The 24596-nt window shown below is 43.3% G+C and overlaps 2 protein-coding genes across 3 annotated transcripts; both read right to left on the bottom strand.

Annotated features, from left to right (window-relative positions):
• Window positions 1-74: 74 nt before the first annotated feature.
• Window positions 75-2204, bottom strand: odf3l2a (outer dense fiber of sperm tails 3-like 2a). The gene is made up of 5 exons (XM_037072758.1): window positions 2003-2204; window positions 1560-1670; window positions 1217-1339; window positions 688-829; window positions 75-561 (listed from the first exon to the last, which is right to left on the bottom strand). The coding sequence occupies exons 1-5, from the start codon at window positions 2049-2051 to the stop codon at window positions 216-218; spliced, it is 771 nt and encodes a 256-aa protein (XP_036928653.1). The 5' UTR covers window positions 2052-2204; the 3' UTR covers window positions 75-215.
• A 3225-nt stretch (window positions 2205-5429) lies between these two features.
• Window positions 5430-24245, bottom strand: crlf1a (cytokine receptor-like factor 1a). Of its 2 annotated transcripts, none has more exons than XM_037125068.1 (9): window positions 23686-24245; window positions 17785-18063; window positions 15830-15959; window positions 13965-14134; window positions 9463-9620; window positions 8240-8314; window positions 7543-7636; window positions 6444-6632; window positions 5430-6332 (listed from the first exon to the last, which is right to left on the bottom strand). In XM_037125068.1, the coding sequence occupies exons 1-9, from the start codon at window positions 23756-23758 to the stop codon at window positions 6316-6318; spliced, it is 1185 nt and encodes a 394-aa protein (XP_036980963.1). In that variant the 5' UTR covers window positions 23759-24245; the 3' UTR covers window positions 5430-6315. The 2 variants fall into 2 exon arrangements, with proteins under 2 accessions (XP_036980963.1, XP_036980962.1); XM_037125067.1 differs by having other exon boundaries at window positions 6448-6632; window positions 23686-24244.
• Between the last annotated feature and the right edge of the window lie 351 nt (window positions 24246-24596).

Genomic DNA, 24596 nt, shown 5'->3' with positions numbered 1-24596 from the left:
GCACATGCAATGCAAGAGATAATTATTTATATATTCTATTTTATTTATAAATGAGTAAAGTTTTATTTTTGTAATACTTTTTGGTAACACGTTTTTATTAATGTTGGTTTATGATCCATTTTAAAACACACTGTAATCTTTTTTTTTTTCATCATTGTGTGGCAGCTCCATGTTTGTATGAAAAACAGAATAAAAATTTGTTTGTCTTGAATCCGTCAGTCGACTATGTCCACCACGAGCGGGGTGACAAACTCAGAGTGTCGGACACCGATAGTGTAGGACGGAGGCTTGGGGAGGTGCACGTAGGACTTCTCTGGGCTGTAAGTGCCAGGCCCGGGAATAGCAGAGGAATAATTGGGCCTCTTAGTCCGGCTCTGCATGGAGAAGGAGGGCTGGCGCTGGAGGTAAACGTCCGGGTTGATGGTGTTGTATTTTGCCGGTCCGGGGCTCATGGAGAGGTCTTCTGACGGAGCGCCGACCTTCCTCCGGGCTGAGAAGCTGAAACCGGCGCTGGAGGGTTTATTAGGAACATGGCAGCCCAGAAGATTTGGGAGATTGTAGCTGGAGCGAAAGAAGCAAAGCCCATTAATTCCTACAGAGGATGTAAATAAATAAAAACAGGTCACTAATACAACAGCAGGGAGAAGAAAGCAGCCTTATTCTGTAACGTGTCCTGCGAGTTTTCACCTGTTTGGTGCTGGAACAGGGTCTACAGAGCGATATCTGGTGCGGGAGCCGATGGTGTAGGATGGAGGTCTGTGGTGGCCATTGACAGGCGGAGCTCTCTCCGGGCTGTAGGCCCCCGGCCCCGGAGTCTGGAACACCTCACCTGTAAACACAGAGAGGAAGTAGCTGTATCTTGTATCTTTTTTATGTGCTAAAATCTAAATATGTAGAGTAACATGTAAGTAAAGCTGTCAGACGAATAAGTAGAAAAGTAAAAATTACAGTATTTCCCTTTAAAATAGCAGAGTACAAGTTCAAAAGTGCCCGAGAAGAAGTTCCTCATATTTGTACTCGATTAAATGAACTTCTAAGTGAACTCTGCCTGAAAGGACACTTCTAATTGTCCTTTCCGGCCCACTGATTGGATCGTTTACCCAGCAGCTGTTCTGATGCTTCCTGACGAAGGTCGAGCAGACTGAAATCTGGTAAAATTAAATAAATAAATACACCTGCAGTTAGACACTCTTTTTTTTTTTTTTTATTTTCTCACCTTTATTCCCTGCTCGCCTTCCTCTGCCGAGGATCGAGTAGGAGGGGGTTTCCATTCGGCCGAAGCGGGTGACCTTGGAGTCGATGTGGTACCTCGGTCCTGGGCTGGAGTCCACAGAGACCACTGCAGGAAAACACAATGCACAAACAGTGAAAGGCACCTTTGGACCTCAGAAAAGAAAGTGAACACAAATTTGGCCCAAAATCAGACAAAACATTAAAGGATAAGTTCACCCAAAAAAATAAATAAATAAATAAATAAATCAGAAACTGATGACTGAATTGACATATTTGGGTGAAGTTGTCCTTTAAAGATCTCTGTTGCGAGGTGACTCTCGACTCACTGGCGCTGCTCATCCGGCTGTGGAAGGTGTAGGCCGGGCTGCTGGGCTTGGTGTAGTCATGGTTGATGTATCCGACTGTAGGGGGCAGAGCGTAGCGTCCAGGGCCCGGGCCTGAGGAGGAGGAGGAGGAGGAGGAGGAGGAGGAGGAGGAGGAGGACGGTGATGAAAATGATGCAACAGATTCAGCCAGTGTAGCACGCCCGCTGCTCGCTCTGGCCCGGGCTCCTATGGCCTCTGATGATTTCCATATGGAGCTATTTTTCTATGGTTACGCGTTTTAACGGTTCCCCCTGCCGCTTGTTTGGGAATGGATTCTAAACAAAGTATAAATCTCAAACAAGTGTGGAGCAATGGCTGTATAATTTCACAGCGAAGAACAGTTCGGCGATAACACAGTCCATGTGCACACACACACACACACACACACCAACACACACACTGACCTCTTTCTCGAGCTGAGATTATCGGCCGTTTCTTCACCACCTCTTGCATCCTCCGCCAGCCTTCCTCTTTGTGTCCTCTGTCACCTCAGACACTTCCCTTTTTGTTTTCTGTGTGTGTGTGTGACTCTCTCCAGGTGATTGGCCTCCCGGGCTGAATAATACATGACCATGAGGTGAAGAAACCCTATCTTGACCGAGGCCCTGTGTTGTTCCTCCACCTCCTTTTTTTTTTTTTTTTTTTTTTTTCCCTCCCCTTAAAGGTCCCCTCAGGACAAAAGGTTTACATAAGCAGTGCCAAAAAAGTTGACTTTGTTAGGGGTAAGAAGAGGACAACCAGTGATTTAAAAGTTGAATGAAGACAAAAATCTGCACTTTTCTGAACATTCAGAGGAGGAGAACGTTTTCCTCAAAAGCACTGCGGCAGCAAATCATGTCAGCAACATGGCATGTAGCTCACCTGTCATCCTATTCCGAGGCATTGTGTTACTCCGACTCAGCTGCAGGCTGATGTATGTTTGCTGTAACTAATATCATCTCTGCACACAGGTTATTAAAAATGGAAGGACTTACACTGATCTTCCGTCCCAGGCGGACATCTGGCAGGCTCGACATCTCTGAACCACTGGGCTGGTGGTTTGTTTCTCAGTAAATATATGTTAGGACTGGCTTCTTCCAGGAATCAGAAGAAAAATAAGCTTTAAGTTATAAACACCTTTCCATGGATTTTCTCCAATATTAGTGGGTAAATCAGGTGAAAGGTAAAAGCACAAATTGCGGCAATATTTTGGCAAAGTATCCTAAATATGGCATATATTTAGTGGAGTATACATACAAGATTTTTCTCTAAAAAGCAGTGGAATTGAAGTATGCGATATCAGAAAATGGAAATAATAAGTCCCACAAAACTGTATGTAAGTGTAGAACTTGTGTATTTATCACTGACGCCATCTCGTACAGCACCAAGCGGGGTCAGATAAGTCCAAAGTCTCACTTCTCTTTCCAAAAAGTCTCACTTTCTCCAGTGAAAAGAGCAGTGGAGAAGGTAAACAATCTCATTATCCCTCCTCTCTGATGCCCAAACCCATAATTATATCTGTACATACAATACAATACAGTGCATACAGGCTGTTTTTCCTGCAGAGCACTTTTATTTTGAACACTTGGCGCTGTGGTGGAGTTTTCCACCAGGCACACTGAGGGAAAGGACTTATATTTAATCCATGAAAATCTTCCATTCGAACTACAAAAACGTCAATTTCTGGGATTGCGAGAATTCCCAGACCTTAAAATTAGTTTCACAAAAAGTTTGGGGGAACTCGAACATAATCCACAGCCGGCTACTTTGCGCCCGGGGAGCATCTGGAAGCAGTGAACTGTGGCAGAAAATACTACAAAATGCAAAAAAAAAAAAAACTGTTCTGCTTCTCCAGTGTGAGAGAGTCTGGCAGAAAATTTGCTCCGCTGCTTTCTACTAATTCTCCTCCTGAACACAAGAGGTAACTAAAGCCTTGAGAGCAGAGCCATGACCAAGTTAAACCCCACGCTGGTTAAATATTAAGCAGCGGTGACTCTGAGTGGTCACAGGCTCAGTAATAAGACTCGGCAGGAGAAGGAGCCCACCATGCTGACAGGAAACACAGCCGCTGCCTTCAGTTCCCTCTCTGAGCAGGAGGGCAGAGTGTGAGGTGTGTTTTCAGGAGGCGTGACTCACTCGTCGCTGTGGAGTGTGATGACATGCAACCTTCGACTCATCAGGGAAAGTGTTTGCCAAATATCACTCAGCTTTGTTTTGACCTCTCTGACATTACGTTTTATTTCTGCTCCTCCTCGGGAGCTCAGTCACAGATTTTGGGCCCCGGACCAGCAGAGAGCCAGAGGAAGATTTAGGTGCATGTAGCGCCGCCATGTGGTCAGGATTAGCATGATTCTGCTCTCAGAAGATGAGTTTTCACGCTGTTTCTCGCTCAAACAGTCCACACCCATTTAATTACGCTCATTTTCCGCCACTGAAAATGAGTTTGACACACCCTGCTCTGTGTTTCTGTGATTGCGAAAACACTGTGAGCTTTTCCTAATTGTCACGCTTCATTAATAACGTTTGGAAAACAGATTTATAGCATGTGTACAATCACGAGAACAACCTGATTTAACGTGACTCACTGGGTATGTTTACATTTTGCACATATAGTATACTGCAGTTTTTGCTGTTTTACATATTGAGAAAGCATCACTGGCACCCATGTGTAAGTCTGAGGAGGTCATATGATGGAAAATGACTTAATAAAAATGTTCTTTAAGGATCTTAAACTTGTGTTTAAAACCTCACAGAGTTAACCAATCTGTCATAAACTTACATAAATGGGATAAAGGATCTAGATCCCTACAGATGTTTGTTTAAACGTGTGTTTTTTGGCGTCTTTGGCTATAAAACATGACTTTTTTTTTCCTACATCACTCTGCTGATGTAACCAAATCTACACTCTCATATTAACAGTGTTAAATAAAATATCAATCTTAAAGTGTATTATTTACTGGTGTTTAAACTGGTAGTTATTTAACACATTCTTTCTGGCGATGTGGAAACTTCACGCGTGTGATAAAAAGGCATTTTTCATTGTTTCTCTGAGGCTTTTCGGGAACCTGATCCTCCTGCAGCTACTCTTGGAGCGACCAGCTCCTCTACTGGTGCCAACTATTATCTTAAAAAATGGCGGTTTTGTTTGGAAAGGCGATTGAAGATAAGTGAAGCTTGCGAGTGTGAAAAATTGGAAGCTGTACCCACGTTTGATTTGTGGTTGAGAGAAATGGTAAACACATCACATCTGGAGAGAGAAACTTCATAAGGAAGACAGACGTGGTGTGTTCGTTAAGATCTGGGGCCCTATTGTGGAATTTCTTTCAAAGTGAGGACTAATGTGTTATAATTCAACATTTGTAGTTATTGTTATGCTGGGAGGTGCTGTGTCTGTCATTATTGTCGTTTTCCTTGGTTTTGTTTTTATATTATCCTGTAATTTCTCAAAAGTAAGACATATAACTTGAAATATTACTGATTTCTTGTTTGAGTAGCAGCTGATAGTATCAGTTTAAGTCACAAGATGTATCTATGTAATGTATTCTGCTTATTTTGGGGGTGAAATTAACATGAAATTATTATATTAAACCGCTTTTTTGTAGTTTTTTGGTCCACATAAACTGCTAAATTGAGCATATTTCAACTCGGACAACCCCGGTGACAATTATTGGAGGAAATGTGTCGAGCAGCAGGTCATATTTTGAAGATTAATGGGTGAAAATACAACATAAACGACAACAGGAGCAGCAGAGCATAATCACACACACACACACACACACACACACACACACACACACACACACACACACACACACACAGACACACACACACACAACTCATTCCCAAGCCTCGTGTTTTTTCCGACATGTTTTTATAGAACAACATTAGAGATTGATAAACAACTTCAGTCATTGATATTTCTTTTCTTTTTTTTCTTTTCTTTTCTTTTTTTTTTTTTACTAAACTAAACATAACTTAAGAAATAAAACATAACTTTATACAGTTTTAAATATGCTGGTACAATTCAGTACAAAAATAAAGGCAGTGAAAACGTCTCCACACACAAACAACCATCAGTCACATACTGTCGCTCAGAGAAAAACACGTTTGGCACTTTATATGACAAAAAGCATGAACTGGAAATACTGAGTGATAATTCTTAACTTTTTTTTCTTTTTTTACACAGTGGATGATTTTTTTTTTTCTTTTGATTTGGAGCTTTTGATCCATGGATGCCGAACAGCCACTAGATGGTGCTTTGGATCCACAGGAGAAAAGAAAAAAACAGGTCACAGAATACTTTGTTTAGACGCTGGGGAAACACTTTTTAGCTTGTTTGAATCTGTTTTGTTGATCACCTTTTAGAGCAGGCACATGTCAAACGTCTTTGACTGATGCCCGAGGTTTTATTCATGCTTACAACGTCCCTTGAGGGAAACAGAAACAGTCCGCGTGGTCTATGTTTTTTGAATGTTGATACTGGAACGTTCTGAGGCGAGTCCACCTTCTCAGTTGCAGAAACAAAGCGCTCTCGTCTCGGCTGGAAAAGATGAATTAAAAAAGGAAGAAAATCCCGTGTTGTGGATGTCCTCTCACCGCCACGGCCGGTACGTCCAGAGGAAAAAGTCTTATAATTCCCATATAAGAATACAACGTCTCTTTCTCTCACACACACCCCGACAAAAACACACTCACTCAGTTCTTTTCTTGACTTGGAAAAGGCAGCGTGTGCTAGGATTTATCCCCTTGGAGAACCTTAAATCAAAGAGACAAACTCCTGTTACACATCAGCTTTTCATTGCACAGCTCTTTTTGCGTGTGTGTGATCAGATTTGAGTGGCGTGTCCCTGCATTAGTGATGCTTACCTACCTGGTTGCGTGCTTTGTGGGATTTCTGCATCAGCACTCTCCACTGGTCGTACAGCTTCATGGACATGCTGCTGCAGCCGTAGGCGTGTTTCCGCACCCAGCCGAAGAACTGCTTCAGCTCCCTGCGCAGGGTGGAGTTGGAGTCCCCGCTGGACTTGGAGTCGCAGGAGCCCGACATCAGGCGCTCTGCATGGAGGGAAGTAAGAAGGAATGAGGGGATGAAAGAGACTGAAAGTTAGACTGGCTTTAGTTTCCAGAGCGGCAGCAGCGGGAAAAGAGCTCTGATTATTAGATCGTTGACAAACTTATTATGCATTTACATGAAGATATCTACCGCAGGTTAGCATGCTAACCAGTTAGCCCTTTTCATAACACGGCTCCAAGCAGTCCAGCATACTTATTTGAGTTCATCGGTCAAAATCACTCCTAGCTTCCATTAAAAGTTCTGGAATACATTTAGATGTGTTCAAAAATGCATTTTTTTTTGTCACAACCCGAGTATTGTTTCCATCATTCCCAACAGTATTGATAACATTTTGCTATGAGCGCTCATTGTTAAGTCTGGCCGCAGCTAGCCAAGTCGCTGCGGCATCCAGCAGAGAGAACAGCACGACTTGAATGGCGTTCAGTCTTCCTTATTCATCCTTTTGTCAGTTCTTCTTTGTGTCCCTTTGTGTTGCAACTGAAATGTTACATAAACAAGGTCTGGTCTGATTTTTTAATATTAAGTTTGGCAATATTTGATTTGGCTTTAATTTTTTTCATTTTGATGTGACATAATTTGAGTTGATGCGTTTGAGCCGATACATCTGCCACGAATACAAAAATGAAACACAACACAGAGCAGGCTGGAAGACGGGTGAAGGAGGGTGAAGGAGGGTGAAGGAGGGTGAAGGAGGGTGAAGGAGGGTGACGCAGCACCGCCGCCGGCAAGTTTCCAGCAGAGCGAGAAAACAGTGGGACGTGTGGTACAAAACGAACTTTAGAGGTACAAACTGTCTCGTAAAATTGACCAAAAAAGCTCTCAAAACACCGAGATCAAGAGGAAGAAGTGCTATCAGTGGTATCGCCAGTAAGTGCTCGAGCGTGTGCTCACCACTGTGGGGCGTGGACGCAGCCGTAGGGTGGCTCCACTCGCTCCAGATGCCGGCCTTGCGAGAGCCGTAGATGCCCACAGGGTTACAGCGAACCTGGGGGGAAACAAAGGAGAAGACACATTTACACAAACTGTGCACCCTTATTATGACTATTACGAGAGGGAGGACAGGGGGTTGTCAAGGGCTCTGGATTAAGATCAGCGAAGATGATCACTACTCATAGCATTTTTCAACCACTCCCAGGAGGAGAGGCGAGAGATTAAGGATGGCAGCTGTGCTGTTCTATCTTGGATTTAAGGGTCCAGTCTGTAAGGAAGTTGATATTTGGGTCTTATTCCCATCAAATACTGAAGCTTAGAGATTGTATGTTGGGTAGGCCGCCACTCCAGGGCATCTGTATTTGACGAGTTGGGAATTTCGTACAAATTGGACCTTTAAGGCTGCAACCGGCTAATGTCTGGTGGTGCAAACTGCTATGCTTGCATCTTTATAGAGACCTGCCTCCACCACACCACCCTAGATCAAGCTGTTGTCTGACTTTCAAAATGAAGATGCTGCCCATATAATCAAAAACATGCACTCCATGTTTTTATATCTATATGTATAAAAATAAATCTTCCTCTATATGCCTTTAATGGAAAAGTATTTTTGGGGGCATATTTTCTGTCCATTGTCCCACCTTGTACCGAACCATACCTGGACGAAGTACACCGTTCCAGGTCTCAGTCCGGCCAGCCTGCAAGACGTCTGATTCCCAACGTCGTCCATCACCTACACGACGAAAAAAAAAAGAAAAAAAAAAGAAAGAAACCAAACACAGAAGAGTTGAGTGCTGGAGGTCTGACCGCAGTATTAAACACCAATGGGCACAAACTAAAACACACGGCAGAGTCAAGATGTAGAAAACACAACCACAAACCATGCGCAGACCCAAACATGCATGCACACCACATTGTTTAGTGGCTCCTGATCAGCGTGTTTATGCAAATATTTTCGTGTAATTGTGCCTGCTGGGTAAAAATCTGCTCTCTGTTAGGTATTACGGGGCCGCATGTGCTGAGAAACCGTCGCAGGAGCATGCGCAGGTACTCACGGAAATACAGGGACAGACCGAAGAAATAAAGACGAGCAAATAGATAGAGAGGGTAAACAAAAAGAAAAAACGCCCGCACAAAGCAGTTAATAACGCCGTCTAATAGTCCCCACTTTGTCTCTGGCGTTCAGTCTGTAAACACTTGTTCAAAACGACTACAACAGAAAGCAGAACATGGAAATTACAGGCATCAGAGGGCTAATGATGTGACGTAGGGAGGCCAAACGGCTGCGCGTCTTTGCAGCCATATTGAAGACATTAACAGCTGAGATGAATCCCCTCCATTCCTCAGCATGACCTCATGATTAGGGCCGGTTCAGAGGGAAAACGGCGTTTTTGTTTTCACCACCAAAAAAAACCCCTTAAAGCCACTTTGGATTTGAAGTCTCCTCTCTCCTTCGCCCGCCATCTCGTCCCTCCGCTCCCCCACCTTTTCTGTTTTTTCCACTTTGCGAGCAACGACTTGCTTGTATTACATGTGTGTAATTCCCCCTTAATTACAGGAGAATCTTCACCCGTACCCAGAGGACTCAGATGGATTCTAGGAAGCACCATCTGCGACGGCTGAAGGTTTTTACACTATATTTTTCATTCATTAAAAGTTTGAACCGAGGTATACACAGTGGCTCCGGACCGTGTTTTTTCTCCTGATCAAAACCTGACTTCTCCTCCTGGCAGCCGAGGCCTCAATCATACTAGATTAGAGGTGATTACAGCATTAGGATGAGAAACAGCTGGGACATTGCTGAAGTAATATATCTGCCTGTGTGTGAGAGACAAAGAGGGGAGATTTATGTCCTCAGAACTGCGCGTCCTTGTCCTTTACCTTCCAGTCTTGGCTGTCCTCCAGTCTGTAGCGGATCTGGTATTTGGCTTGAAAGAGGAAGTCTTTGAGGGCGGGTGGGGCCTCCCAGCGAACGCTCAGCTGGTCCTCCAACTGGCCGACACGACTGACAGTCACACCTGATGGAGGGTCCGTGGTCACTGGGGGGGAAAAAGAGACGGCGAAGGATATTTAGTACGATCAAATCCAGAGCTGAAGTCATGAAAATGTGCCAAGAATCAACTGGTCCAAACTGTTAAATGTCTGAATATTTACTAGTTTTTCTTCTGTGATAGTTGTTTTTTCTTTGAAGACCAAAGGAGGAATCTGTTAATCTGTACAAAAATTGGTGGTTGCAGCTCTAATCCCATCAAATCCACTTCTAACAAGTCAGGCCAAGAATTGAAACTGTTATGTAATGAAGATCTGTAATGAAGACTGCTGAATGCCCATTTTCATTTCCCACGATTACATCATCAAATGTCTTGTTGTGTCTGACCAACAGTCTCAAACCAAAACATATTCAGTTTCACAAGATTAAGCAACAAATCATCACATTTGAGAGGCTGAAACCATCGAATGTTGATCATTTCTGCGCAGAAAATGACTGATATCATTATTTGATTATCAAAGTATTCTCCCATTTATCTTCTATTGACAGATCAGTCGAGCTTTAAGTGACACTAAGTTGCGTTTTTCTCATTTGTGGCTTTTACATTTCCACATGTCTGACCAGTAAGAGTCTGAATTTTGATGTGCTATCTCCACTTTGTTTATTAGTTTTCACAAATGACAAAGAAATATTATACTTGCAAAAGTACAGAAAAAACAGTCCAGCTTGTGCTGTTTTTTGCTACTTCAGGGCAACAAAACTGAGATGTTATCACCACTGAATGTTGTTATTGTGAACATGTTAGCAAATAGTTGCTTATTTTCACACACAGCAACAAGGTCATTCATTTAGTGTCGTGTCTCTGGTCCTCTGATGAATCGCAGGCAAATATTGACTCTCTTTTTGCTCTGTTTTTGGTCACTACCAACTAGGCAGGCTCTTTAGCTACCAAATACTTCATTGTGTTCACTAGCTAGTTTGGTGCTATTCAGATTTTTTTTTTATTAGAGAGATTTAATTTAAAATAGCTGAGAGCTTGTTTCTGGAAATGAGGTAGAAAAATGAGGGTCAGAATACCAAAACAATGGGCTAAAAGAGGCTAAAATGCTCCATAGAGCTGAAAGGAACCGCAGAGTAAGGTGATCATTTTCTGGTGGTTCGTCATTTCTAATAGTCTAGTGATTAAAAAATGTTGATCAAAGCAGCTCTGGGATCTAAGGCATGTCTTTGAAAAGATTAAGTATGTGTGTTAATGAACAACTCCCTGGATTTTTTTCATTTATTTGGGGGGAAAAAGCTGCTTGTGTGGTTTATAATGAGGGAAAATTCTCAAATGTACAAACAATGATTTCATGAGAGGCACAACCTGGGTTAATATTGTAATTTATTACAGCCATTAAGGAGTATATTTCTATCCGAGGAACTTAACGATAAACTTCTGGCGGACAGATGGCCCAGATTATCATTTTAAGCCAAAAATCCATAGCTTAGGGGCTTCTTGCTACATTCTGGACTGATGTTTGCAGGGTCAAGAATCCATTCAATTCTAATTTGAAGCGGTAGGAGTGATGTCTTTATGTGTAACAGCACATCGAGGGAGTGTTCAGTGTTGGCGGAGGTTTTGCGGTCTCCGAAGAGTCGACTTGTGTACGCTGTGAGAGACTTTTATCATCTGACAACGATTATCTTTTCAACAAACAAACATATTGTGACAGACCATTACTTTAACTTTCCTCACGTTCTGTTTTCAGCTTTATAAGATCGCTTCAATATCGACTCCGGTTCCGTTTTTTTATATAATGTCATTCCTTTGCAATAAACAAACAAGGAAAGAACCCAGGGGAAAAGAAGAAGATGAGAGGGATTCAGTGGAGGGAAAAATTGGGAGTTGACACGAGAGTTTTTTAGAGGATTTGTTTCTGGTCACCAGAGACACTTTCTGAGCTACGTAATGTGTGTTACTTCAGCAGATCCAGTTCATAGTTTTGGGTGATTTTAAACGGCCCAGACCAACGTTAACTTTAAACATTTTTATTTAGGGTATTAGATGGAAAACAACAATTAATTGAAATAACTGTTGCACTTAAATGTATTTTTTTAAGATGAGTTATGAGTTAATTTCATTAATCAACTCGGCCCGACAGAGCTGTTTTCTCATAGTAACGGTCATAAGCATGTTTCTGTTCCATCTACTTTTCCCATTTCAGCTTAATTTATTCACTAAAATCTCTTCCTACTGTTGAAAATTGACATAAATCCTGATGTGAGTTCAGTCATTCCTGCGCTCAAAGCAGTTAAGCCTAACAAGCAGCAGTGAGCATCTTCTGGACTTTTGTTACCCTGAATTTGGCCTCTCAGGCTACAAAGAGGCTACAGACTTACCCTCTGGGTGATGGATGCCTTTTTCACTTATTGCGATTAAAAAAATGAATCTATATTTTTGTTTTTGTCGTTAAAGACGCCCCAGTACAGGACAGCATTTCCTGCAGTGTGTCCTTCCTATACATGCGATGCATTAGGCAGTAAAAGTCAATGAGGCATGACAACCACCAGATGAATCATCATTAACATAGGTTGTGTCATTCCTCCACGCGCCCTCGTCTCAGAGGCAGACACCAATACAAGTTGCCTCAAGTCTCTCGGTTCAGAGGGTTCCCCGTGACAGAGGAATGCAGAGAAGACTGTAGGTGTTTCCGCCTCGCCTTCGGAACTGATTAGACATGACCGTAGATGCAAGTGACTCACAGCAGCGCGGCGCAGGTGTGGCTGCTGCGTTTTACGACCTTGCTACTGTTGTGGAAACTTGAATGAAAAGAATGGCCGGGGCAACCCGAGGGAAACAAAACGTGCACGCAGGTCCAGAAACCGCCCACGATCTCGCCTGCCTCTCTGTGTCTACACTGTTACCGGGCCCTGCCCTGCCTCCGGGGTGTGTAAACAGGTGTGTGTGTGTGTGTGTGTGTGTGTGTGTGTGTGTGTGTGTGTGTGTGTGTGTGTGTGTGTGTATGCATACATTAGGGAAACAGAAAAAGGGGGTTAAGAGTTTGATGGACGCTCGCTTCCTCGCCAGTGACACGTTTGGCCCCTTAAACTCTATATGGTTTTTCCCCTCGGTGCGTTTCCCAGACGACGTTCGGAGCGTGTGAGGAGTGAACCAGGTGAAGGGCTCCGAGCTAATCAGGTTCTATTATTTCAGGTCCAAGTCTTAAAGCCTCAAAAAGCCCAAACTCCTCTGGCCTCGGGGGTCTACAGCCGGCTCGGAGACAGGATTAGGTCTGAGGATCAGCATGGAACATTCCAACGCCACATAAAAGGGGGGTTAGCGAGTGTTTTTCTGTGTGTGTGTGTGTTTCTATGCGTGTGTGTGTGTCCAGTGAGCATGAGTAAAGAGAAAATGAGCTCATCAGGAGGGGAGGGCGTTTCCATTCGTCACACACCTACGCTTGTCCAGGTGCATGCATTCATGTCTGTATGAGTGTGCGACTTTTTTTTTTTTTTTCGGGGAATAATGAGGAAAAGAGGAAGAATTTGGCCTCGCCGCAACGCTCCGGTTGCTTAAACCCGCGCTAAGCCACGCACGGGGGAAAAAAAACCCCACATAACATCGCTTTAAAAGGGAACAACGCTCAGCTCCCATCAGGGTTGAAGCTGGGTGAGCGAACAGCTTTCTCCAGAAGTCAGGAGACAGTGAAGTCCGGCCAACGTCCTGTCTGTGCGAATCAAGAGACGAACTCACGAAGTGAAGTGATGCGTCTTCAATACTTTAAGGATTGCCCATTTGAAGGCTGAAGTCTTTCACGGTTCAGTACCTGTGAGTCACTGGATAAATCCGAATGGTAATGAGATGGTTTGGGATCTCCGTTAGAATTATACAAAATAAATACAGTGAATTCGCCGCACGAAGTTTTGTTTATTTTTGGGAATAAAGGCTGGAAGTAAGTAGCAGCCAGCCAAGAATATATTTGGCACACAAACCCCCCCCCACCACCGTAAAACCACAAATTGCTGCTGTAACACTAGAGTTTTTATATGGATAAGCAAACAAGACACAACACATAATAAATATGCTATGAAAGGTGCTGGAAGGAGTATTTTTATGTCTTGTCTGGCTTTCAACCTCCTGGCTACGGCCTTGATGCTAAGCTAAGCTAATCCCTTCCATGCTCTTGTAAACAAGAGCTATGGGAATGGTCCCGAGACTCGTCCTGAGAGAAAACATGAGTGCACAATGTTCACTTCTTCTTTTAAAGCTGCTGTGATGTAGGGTCACAGGTGGACACAGGTATCCATTGTCCCGGATCATAACCTGAGGGCTCATTGACACCGGGATCTAAGCTCTGAAAAAAAAACCATAAAAGGGTCTCCAAGAAAATGGGTCAAAGTTCACACTCACCCACGTCTAGGATGTCAAGCGTGATGACATCAGAGGCAGCGTGGCCCAGCTGGTTGGAGGCCTCCACCCAGATCTCGTAGGGCGTGAAGAGGTGCAGGTCCCGGGTGATGCTGCAGGAGTACGGCTGCGAGTGAGTGTAGTCCTCGCACTCCTTCTCCTTACCGTACCACCTGGTGGGGGGACAGAAAGCATGAGCTGGACTCTGGACGGCGCCGACACCCTTGAATAATGCATCTGATGATGGATTTATCTGAGCTGATGTTCGACTGACGAGGAGTTTATCTGATGTTTTATGAGGTCACACTAATGTATCTGTTGGTGCACCTGTTGGCACAGCGAATCGCTTTTAATATCTGAGTCAAGTATTTAAAAAATGAGAACTCATCTGAAGCTCATATTAAAATGTATCACTCCCAGGAGAATTCCCTGTTTTTCCTGATTCTCGTGAAATTTGACTTTTATAAATGGCTTCGCGGTCTGGCAGCCACTGACCTTATTATTCTTAAAATATGGTCTGCCAAACAGATAAGGAATTTTGTCCTATTTCCAGCTCCACTTTCTTTTTGTCAGGCAGTTCAGCTCATCATAAAAATCCCACATGTCAATATTTTGATTCTGGACTGGGAACATTCCTGATGGGCTCAGAAATTTAACCCATGTAAACCCAAGGCTGGTTCGCCTGGTAGATAACTCCTTTAATTTACATGTCTCTACGTGTTTGTAGAAAAACTTAGGCTGATCAAATTGCTGTCAGTTGACCGTCAGACGAACCCCTCCAGACCCAACTGCTCCAACATACTGTAGCTTTGCATTAAACTCTGTAAGTCGGCTGTATTTGCATGAAATTGTTCTTGTGTCCGAACACGCAACCGTTCAACCAATCCAGTGAGGAAAAACTGGAAACTACAGGTGTGTTTTAAGACAACCAGCCTGAAACAATGGCGGCTCCTCAGGAGTTCAGCTTAGATGCTGCCGTGGCGTCACTTATATCAGAACTGGAGGGTATATTTCATTGAAATAACAGCAAAGAACATCACTTAAGGCTTTTCTTAATAGAGAAAAACATTTTCTCGATCGGCTCCGGTGAGAGTATAATTCACCAACTGTCTCTACTGGCAATGCTGTCTTACTACTTATCTGATTGGCTGATGACAGACAGTCAGATAGATAGTTTGTCTCATCACATGCCAGGTATTTTTTGAGAAGAGTTTATAATGGTGCCTTCCCACATGGTTCAGTGTAATAAAACATTTGGCGCGTCAGGTTAGCTTGGCACGGAACACTTGTTAAACTTTTGACTTCGCCACATGTTGAGGCGATGTTGAAGGCAGAGTGTCTGTTGTCCAGTAATTATTGTTTTTTTTTAAAACAGTAAAATCAGTCCAACGTATCTAACTCTATGGAGAAGGACAGTAGATTGTTGAGTCTCATTTCCAGGTCGTCAAATACAGACTGTTTGGGGTTGTTGGGGCACGACAACAGCGGTCTCAGTGAGTTGTTTTCAAGATTGTGAGAAACACAGAAAATGGATGCTGAACTTTTTTCCCCTTCGAGGGTTAAAACTGACAGTGATGGTGGACCATGAGCCAAAGCAACCACCTGTTGTAATGTATTGTTGGTCTGAGGATACTATGTTTACTTGCCCATCATGCAAAATAATCAATAATTAAGGATCTACATACTTCAGGTGCATTTTTATCTCACAGATACTTACTCGAAAACCTCACTAGAAACTACTGGTGGGTCAAACTTAACACTACGGTGGGCCAACTTTGTCCCGCGGGCCCCATGTTGGGCATCCTTGGTCTGTATACTGCTTTACAGATTTCCTACTGAAATAAATGTAGCTGTATCTGTCTCTATACCTGAGTTTGTACTTGAGCGTGTACTGTGTGCTAATGTTGGTCTCTCCTTTCCCTCCCGGCGCCCAGCTGCAAGTCAGGTCTTTGGTGTTCCTGGACCAGCAGGTCAGATTGACCGGCTTCTCCGGAGGCACTGGGAAGAGAAAGAGGGAGGACAGAGTGAGAGACATCGATGAAGAGAGAGGAGAGTGGCGCGGAGAGAAGGTGGTGGGGGGACGATGTCGGGTCCTTGAGGGTGCAGAGTTTCCTCCAGCCATTACTGCAGCCCCTTCCTCCTGAGTATAATTCCCCCAGACGCAATGTTCCTCAGAAATTGGTGTGGGTTTTTTTCTCTTAATTGTTTTTTTTTGTGTGTGTGTGTGTGTGTTTCCGTGTCGATATGTGTGTGCGTGTGTGTGTGTGTGTGTGTGTGTGTGTGTGTGTTTCCATGTCGATATGTGTGTGTGTGTGTGTGTGTGTGTGTGTGTGTGTGTGTGCGTGTGTGTGTGTGTGTGTGCGTGTGTGTGTGTGTGCTGTCTGATCTGGTCGGACTCTGGATCCCTGCCAACATTCCTCATCTCTCAGAACACAGGGTGCTGAACACCAGTGTCACAGAGATTAGGATCCAGACCGCATCTCCCCTAGTGTGTGTGTGTGTGTGTATATGTGTGTGTGTACGTGTGTGTGAGTGAGAAAATGAAAGCACGTGTTTCTTCATCTTCATTTTTTTTTGTTTTTACTCCTGTGACTGCCGCTGTTAAAGACTCTGCTGCAGTGATGTCACGACACTCCAAAACAACTCAACGGCCAAAACTTAAAAAAAAACAAGTTAAGTTAATCACCCTTAAAGTGTTTTTGTTCCTCAGTAAGTTTATAGTTTGCCATATTCAGAGATACGCTTATATACTGTCTTGCCAAGAGTTAGATGAGGAGACTGCACCACAAGCTTAAAGTAACATGTACCTAAGAGTTTCATTTGTATAACATGGCGAGAACAGAAGGTCCATCTGAAGGATATCAAACTGGGACTGAACAGAGTCTCTATATTTTCACGTTACTTGGGGAAATGAGGATAAATTTCAATCGAACTAAAGGAACTGCTGTTTTGGTAGGTTGTATTTCATTTATGTCAAGTTCAAATGACTGTTTAACACTAACTTAACAGGACAGTCAAGTTAGTCATAGTTCGGTAAACCAGCTGAAACTACAGTGCCATCAGATTTTATCCAATTTGCGGAAAGTGGTATTAGGATCCCGGATGGGCCGGGGCTGGCAAACGTCAGTAGACACTTTACTTCGCATTATGTCGATGATGTTGGCTCACTTTTGATTGCCATTAAAGGTGTAATGTGTAACACATGGTGCAGTTTAAAACAAACAAGGGAGAATAAGACCGGGGGGAGTCCTTCAGTCGTAACGGTAAGCTGAGCTGCTGGCTGCAACCTCATATTCACTCTACAGTCGTCTCATCCACAGAGAGCAAATAATTCCTCAAATGTCAAAAGAATTTCTTGCAGGAAACGACAGGAGAAGACTGTTTCAAAGATCATCATAAAGCACCACGTCGACAGGATCACCCAGTGAAGTATCATCAGCGGCTTGGCAATGCGTTTTGTAAATGTTGGTCCTCGTAAGTATAGAAGTGCAAACATGTGTCTGTGTAAAGCGTCCTATGACCCGCGCCCTATGAGTGATTGTGCGAGTAATGGACCACACAGGCGGTCGGAGCGTCGCACAGTGACACGCTCTCAGAGGCCTCGAAGGCAGAAACACTAAACATAAAATACAGCCACGACCGTGTAGGGACGCTTAAAGATCTGCCCACTGCTTCCGTCTTGTTTCCCCGTATTCCCATTTCCTTTCACTCCTCTCACCTCTGTGTTGCGCAACTCCTCTCAATCCTGTTCTACTTTCCCTTAACACGGGCGTAGTGGGCAGATAAATGCACGGCTAACGCGAGGATAAGCTGTTGAACTTACTCCCGACGTAGAGGCAGGAGCCCGCCAAGATGTGGCCCTTGTGGTTGTGGCAGACCAGGTTGTCGCCGGACGTCTGCCTGGAGGCGTTGAGTCCCGCCAGCGTCACACTGAGGTTGGTCGGGCTCAGCACCCGGTACAGGGAGCTGGGCAGCTGCTGGCCGTTGAGCGTCCAGAACAGAGAGCTGGCGTGGATGCCGAGGTCGGAGTGCACCCAGCAGCTGGCGGTCAGGTTGGACCCCATGCGGAGGACGGGGTCCTGGGGGTAGATAACTGCTACATCTGGGAAAGACAGCAAGACAGATGAGGAGAGGTCAGTGTAATCATCACAGAGGGGACGGAAAATCATCATTTGTTATCATATTTCACGAGATAAATGTGAAGGACAACAGGTATTTTTAACAATAATTGTGGGTGTTTTATTCACTGTGTGAGAGAGAGAGATCATCGAAGAGAAGGGAGGGTGTTTATTTCCTCAGATTGGTGGATTTTCACAAAAATGTTGCAGGCGGCGGAATGAAAACACGTCAGTCAGACGATTTTCTAAGAAGGATTGACTGAGCTGTGAGAGCGGCAACACTTTGTCAGACCACTACAAATCTTCGCCCGGGGGCCACGTCTGTGGAGCTGACAGACACTGTGTGGTCCCGCACAGACGAGCCGCCGTTTGAAGAAGCTAAAACCAACCGTAACTCCACACCAATATTAATATCACAACCCTCCTGACCGGAGCCCTGACACAAAACATTTACGCACACGCGGGGGAACACAAACAAACACCTGCACAGTGTGGGAGCTTGTCTTTGTCACCGGAGACGGCGGGACTAAAAGGTGGACAGTGATTAGCCGATAATATGCTGATCCGGCTGAATAACAATCAGTGTTTATGTATTCGAGGCGCCGAGGACGGGCCGCTGCCCCGGAGCTGGGGCGCGAAGCCCTCTTAATACCCCCGCTCCTTTACAGTTCAAACACCACAGTGAAAGACACAATTACTGCTGTTTATTGTCTCTGCCTGACACGCTCGCTGGAGGAAATGGCTTGTAAAATGTTATTTGTTTGGAGAGGCTGCGCGAAGCACAGCGCTCATCAGCGCCGCCGATGAGTTCAACCCCGCGACAGTGAGGGAAGAAGTTGTTGAGCAATGTTTAATTCCAAGCAGAGCCTCCAAACAATGACATATATGATTGATGACCAGTCTGAAAATAATTTTTCTTTGCAACAATTATTCAACTAATCAATTAGTGTTGACAGTCACAATTTATCTGTTCCCTCCATTCAAGGAGCAAAACTTTGGCGTCGCCTCTCCGAGCTGAACGGAGCCGTTACATCATCACAGTGCTGTGTGTTTACACGTTATTATCGATCACCTTTTTGTTTTTCTTTTCTCCTCTCTACATTTAAAGGGGCATTATGTAGTTTTGGGGATGACATTTTAATCAGAAGAGGAAGATGGTCACCGACCAAAACAAACTGAATACACAAACTAACGTTGTTTTCATGACTGAATACACTGAACAAACAAACTGACCTTAAAGGACAATCATGCTGTTTTACTTTGTGGCGGACCCTGCCACCTTTCTAGCATCAAACTGTGTCATGAGGATCTTATTTTCCTCTGAGAACAGCTTGTTTATTCACATATAAAATGTAAAATATATTCATGAGTTTGTTTATCACCTCATTTATATTGTTAATACTAAAATTCCTGGTTTTAATTTCTTCTCCAAAACTACAAACTGCCCCTTTAAAAGCTCCCCATGAACAGGTTTTGTGACAAAGCATTTTGCTACACACACTAAGTTGAGCGTATCTGGTGCTTGGTTCTTATTTAGTATCATTTATTTTGGAATTACGACCAATGCAAGCAAAACTGTTAAATTAAAATAAACATTGTAACTGCATTTTAATATCATCTTAAACCAAACAAATACAGTCCAGTATTTTAGAAATAATTATTATATTATGATTAAAAACATTATTTTGCACTAGATCCTCAAATTTAATAATAATAACAACAACAAGGAACTATGTTTGAAATTGCCATATGATATATTGTGTTATAAATCATATAGTAAACACAGATATGTTGCAGCACTAATGTTAATGTTACTTTCAGGTTTCTGTACTTCTTTAAGAAAGTTGGGTATTTGAACAAGACATCTATAAGTATATCATCTTGTGCTTTGGGAAACACTGATCAACTTTTTAAAAACAATTTTCTGGCATTTTACAGGAGAACCCAACCGATGAGGATCAGCACGGGACGATGTGATTATTTGCGCTCCAGGATATTATCTCGATAATCCTCAAAATATTCTCAAAACTTTCAAATAAAAACTGCAATTGCAATGAAACATACTGGAATGACTTCAGCCTGCCAGTCACAGTGATAGGATTAGGCAATTCAGAATAAATCAGTAAAACCAACACAGGACTGTACGTCAGCGAGTCAACAGCTTCTACAGATCGATTCATGATCATCCTGCTGATGAAAAATCATCACGATCGACTCGATATAATCAGCCACTACTGACCAGAGGTTTATATGTATATTGTAGTATATGTTGTCCGACATGCTCTGAAATATAAATGTTGGGGTTTTTTTTAGATTACAATGCTGATAAAGTTGCTTGTGGCAATTTACATCCACTGAATTCCCAAGTTTATGAAACATCCTGCCTCCACTGACCTCCTGTATCCTGTCACGAGTGTTTGATGACCAGGTTCTCGGGATCATTGAACAGAAGTGTGTATTGTTTACATCCCAACATCAACAGGTATCAGTCGAGCTCTATGAAACGTATCAAGTCATCAAGAAAATAAACGACACGTTAACCAACGATTAAAATAACCGTTAGTCGCAGCTCTATTCTTCATCCCGTCAGTCTTTTAAAGGTGCACGACACTCCCTCTAGTTTTCTAAAGGTCTATTTACCCTCCGCTCATCTGTGCGGCAGTTGAAAAGGCAGCTGACACTTTCCTCTGTCTGCGCCACAATAGACGTACATGTGGAGGATTTTCGGGGGGCCGGTGTGGAAGAGAGAGTCACGCAACGCTTAGTGACAATGAGCCGTGCAGCACCGTCTGAAGAGGGATCGAGGAGACTCTGGCGGATCTGTGTTTCGCGTGCGTGTGTTTTATTGTATAGATTTACACCGTGGGTGTTTAACGGACGCTCTGAGGGGATTATCTTGTCTAACGTCAAATCCAGGGCGAGTTCAGTGAGAAGAAAAGGGATGTGCAGGAGGTGAGAAGTTAATTTCGGGTTTGAAAAAGCTTGTTTTTCACAACTTTGTGTGTTTTTAAAGCGAAATTTTTGGTTTTAACTGATGATATCCAACATAAATACCTCTTTAAACGCTAACAGGACATATAAACTCAAACTTTATGGGATTATGAGCTGCACTAAAAACTAATTATATGTTTGTAAGAAATTTCCACATCGAAACTGTTTTATTTCAGTGGCATCTGTAAACCGCAGCACAGCCAGCGAAGGGGAAGCACCCGCCATCATTGCAGTGAATAAAACCGTAATGACCTATTAGGCCCTGTAATAAACAGCAGGCCGGCTCGTGATCAAGGCCCATTGTCTCCTACGAGCCCGCTGAAAGTATACTTTCTTTTATTAGCGCCTTTCAGACTGGATGAATAACAGGAGATCCTCTCTGAGCTGAGCTGCTCTCTGCCAGTGAGCTCACCATAAAAACTAATCCAGCCACTTAACGCGGGGAAGCGGACATAACTTTGATTTATTTACGTTACTGTGCATTAAGCTGCCGGTTAACATTCTCCAAAACCCGAGCAAGTGATGTCACTGCTGTGCTGCGGTCCGTAAAGCCCCTCTTGCCCTCCATGTGTTAAACGAATTATGGCCCGACTTGTTGAAATTTGGCCTCCTGGGATCTGAGTTCCTCTCTGCAGGGATACGACCGATGTACCTCCGCAGGAGCACATCAATAACAGGAGGTGTCAAGTGGACAAAGTGACATTTGTCCTTTTATTTTTTTTTCATTTTTGGGGAGTCTCGATTATGTAAATCAACGCAGGAAAGAGTCTGTAGAGTTATTGGAAACATATTTCAAATCCAGTGTTCCCCTGTGAGGAGTCACCGTGAGTGTTATATGTTCCTGTGTGGGATTTACATAATCTTATGCTGATTTATTCCTCCTCTGGAAACCCTGTATCTCTGGTGCTCTTCACTGGAGTTAAAGTAACAGTTTAGTGTTTATATCCTCTTTAATATCCCTATAAGACTTTTGTAACTCTTTCTATACACGGATATCACCGACTCATATCCTTAAGAGAACAGTAACTTCCCTGCAAATATATATAATCCTATCATTTATTGAGATTTAATACTGTGTTTGTTTTTAAAGCACTGCCTCGACTGACACCAGGTCACATTTCAGAGCCGCACATCCCCTGTTCCACCGGCCGACCCCTCAGATCTGCTGACCTGATGCTGCTCTCCGTTCCACGCAAAAAAAAACAAAGTGTTTTCAATCGTTGGCCTGAAACTGTGGAAGAGTTTGCCACAAACAGTCGAATCCTCCCTCTCCACTGATACCATCCACCTAAAAACCCATCGATTTTTCTTTAGCCTACAGATTCTGAGCACGTCGAGGCCTCTCCACTCTCTGGTTGTTACTGTCTGTGTATTTCATGTGATGCTGTTTGTGTTATAATTATCTCTCTGTAAAGCACTTTTAAATGAGCTCTAGAAATGAAATGAATGTGTATTTTCCATCCTACACTTTAAGGGTGCTGCAAGATCACAATACTCACACTATAACAACCAAATACTGACATATTGTTAATAACACACGTCTGATAATACCATGTGAACAATGGAGCAAAGATGTTCGGTCTTCTGAGTTTAATCCTTGCGTTGAATAATCTCCTAAACTGTTAATTTTATCCACTGTAATATCCTTAATATGTCTTGTAGCATTCCTGTATTGTTTGCATTGAATATCCCTAATTGATGACTATAATATTCCTATTATATATCTCTCAAGCCTTGATGTTCATCTGTGATGTTTACATTGATTTATGTCCTCCTGATGTGTATTTCACAACAATAACATTGTTATCAGTGGCAGGATCAGTGTGACTAACAACCTTTCAAACTGATATTTGTGTTATCCTACATTAATCTCCTAAATGGGCATATTCATGTTGTATATTTACCTTGTAGGCTTGTGGTTTCTGAGTAATGTTTGCATTAACTAATATCACTATTTATCCCCAGTGTGGCTTTTAGAGTTGTCTAAACCTTAAAAAATGGTATTTTTCATTCTATATTGATAACTATAATACTCCTATTGTCTCCTTACAGAGGCCTGTATTAATCAGTAATGTCTGGACTGACTTTTATTCTCCTAAAATACTAAATAATCCCATATTCTGTCACTATAATAGTCTTATTATGGCTTGTAGTTTGTCTGTAGTGTTGCATTGACCCATAACCCTCTAAAACGGTATTTCTTATCCTACATTGACAAATAAAGGGTGTTTGCAGATTAATCTCCTCCTAAAATAGTAAATATATCCAAAATAATACAACTATATGATTCTTATAAAAGCGTGTAGTTCTCTCTGTGATGTTTGCATCTCTGTAAAATGTGTTACACTGCTGTTCAAATCCATTCCTCCAACTCTTATTGTCTCTGAAATCGTGCACACCAGAGCAGGACAGTGTCACCCAGAGGTGTTTACAGTAAGATCTCCGAGGTGACACATGGACTGAACTGCTCCTGTGGATCATAAAAAAAAGAGCAGCTTGTACCCAAAAACCACCTCTTCCTCCCCCACTCCTCGCCTCCCCCAAAAAAACCAACCCTTCCCCGATGCAGCCAAAGACTTTTTTACGCACCGATTGGACATCTGCGTGCAACTTACGTGTGGACAGGGACAGCACGCCGGGAGTGTGCAGCATGAGGAAAAGCAAGCAGATATCCGAGACGGCTTTCATTTTTCCTCCAGTCGGATGTGTTTCTGTCTTGTCTGTCTTGTCTTGTGAGTCGTCCTCGTGTTGCTGCTGTGATGTGTTGTTTCCTTTCTCGATCCTGGAGAGAAATTACGCACAGCGGTGGAGAGCGAGAGAGAGAGAGGAAAAAACAGCACGGGGGGTTCAAAGCTCCGGGTGTTTGTTTGTTTGTTTTTTTTTTTAAGATATTCACCAAAGATAAGTCTCAGGAGCGCGTTAGAAAAAGTGCGACCCGGTGGAAAAAGTCACGGGAAGCCATAAGGGCCACTCGTCCTCAGCAAGCGACTAAAAGTGAAGCGTAGCGCGTCCTGCCTGCACTCTTTTCCCTTCTTAATGCTTCCTGCAGCTTAATCATACACAAGTTCATACTTTCTAAGCCCCTCCTCTCTCTCTCTCTCTCTCTCTCTCTCTCTCTTCCCACACAGTCGCCCAGTCATTTCCCCCACTCTTTCCGTCCTTTCAGTGCTCCTCTCTCTCTCTCTCCTTTCTTTTCTTTTCTTTTTTTTCTCTTCTTTTCTCTCAACCTCTCCCCCTTCAGTGATGGGTAGGGGAGTCAGGGCCATTCACTTTCACTGAATCACTCTGTCTCTGTTACTTTCCATGCCTCAGGTCTCTGCTTTACAGTGTTTCACCATAGGAGGCTGTTGAGACAGTGTGAGAGGAACAGGGAAGGTCTCCAAATCCTGGAGTGTCTTCTTCTTCTTCTTCTTCCTCTCTTTTTTTATTATCTGAGTATGACAGAGCCTCTTCTCCACGCACAGAAAAACTCTTTGTACCCTCTTGAATTATGACACGTCAGGTTTCCTGTAGGCGACTGTTGCCC

The sequence above is a fragment of the Acanthopagrus latus genome, chromosome 16 (assembly GCF_904848185.1).
Source record: "Acanthopagrus latus isolate v.2019 chromosome 16, fAcaLat1.1, whole genome shotgun sequence".
Lineage (NCBI taxonomy): Eukaryota > Metazoa > Chordata > Actinopteri > Spariformes > Sparidae > Acanthopagrus > Acanthopagrus latus.
This window is presented reverse-complemented; position numbering and strand designations above follow the sequence as displayed.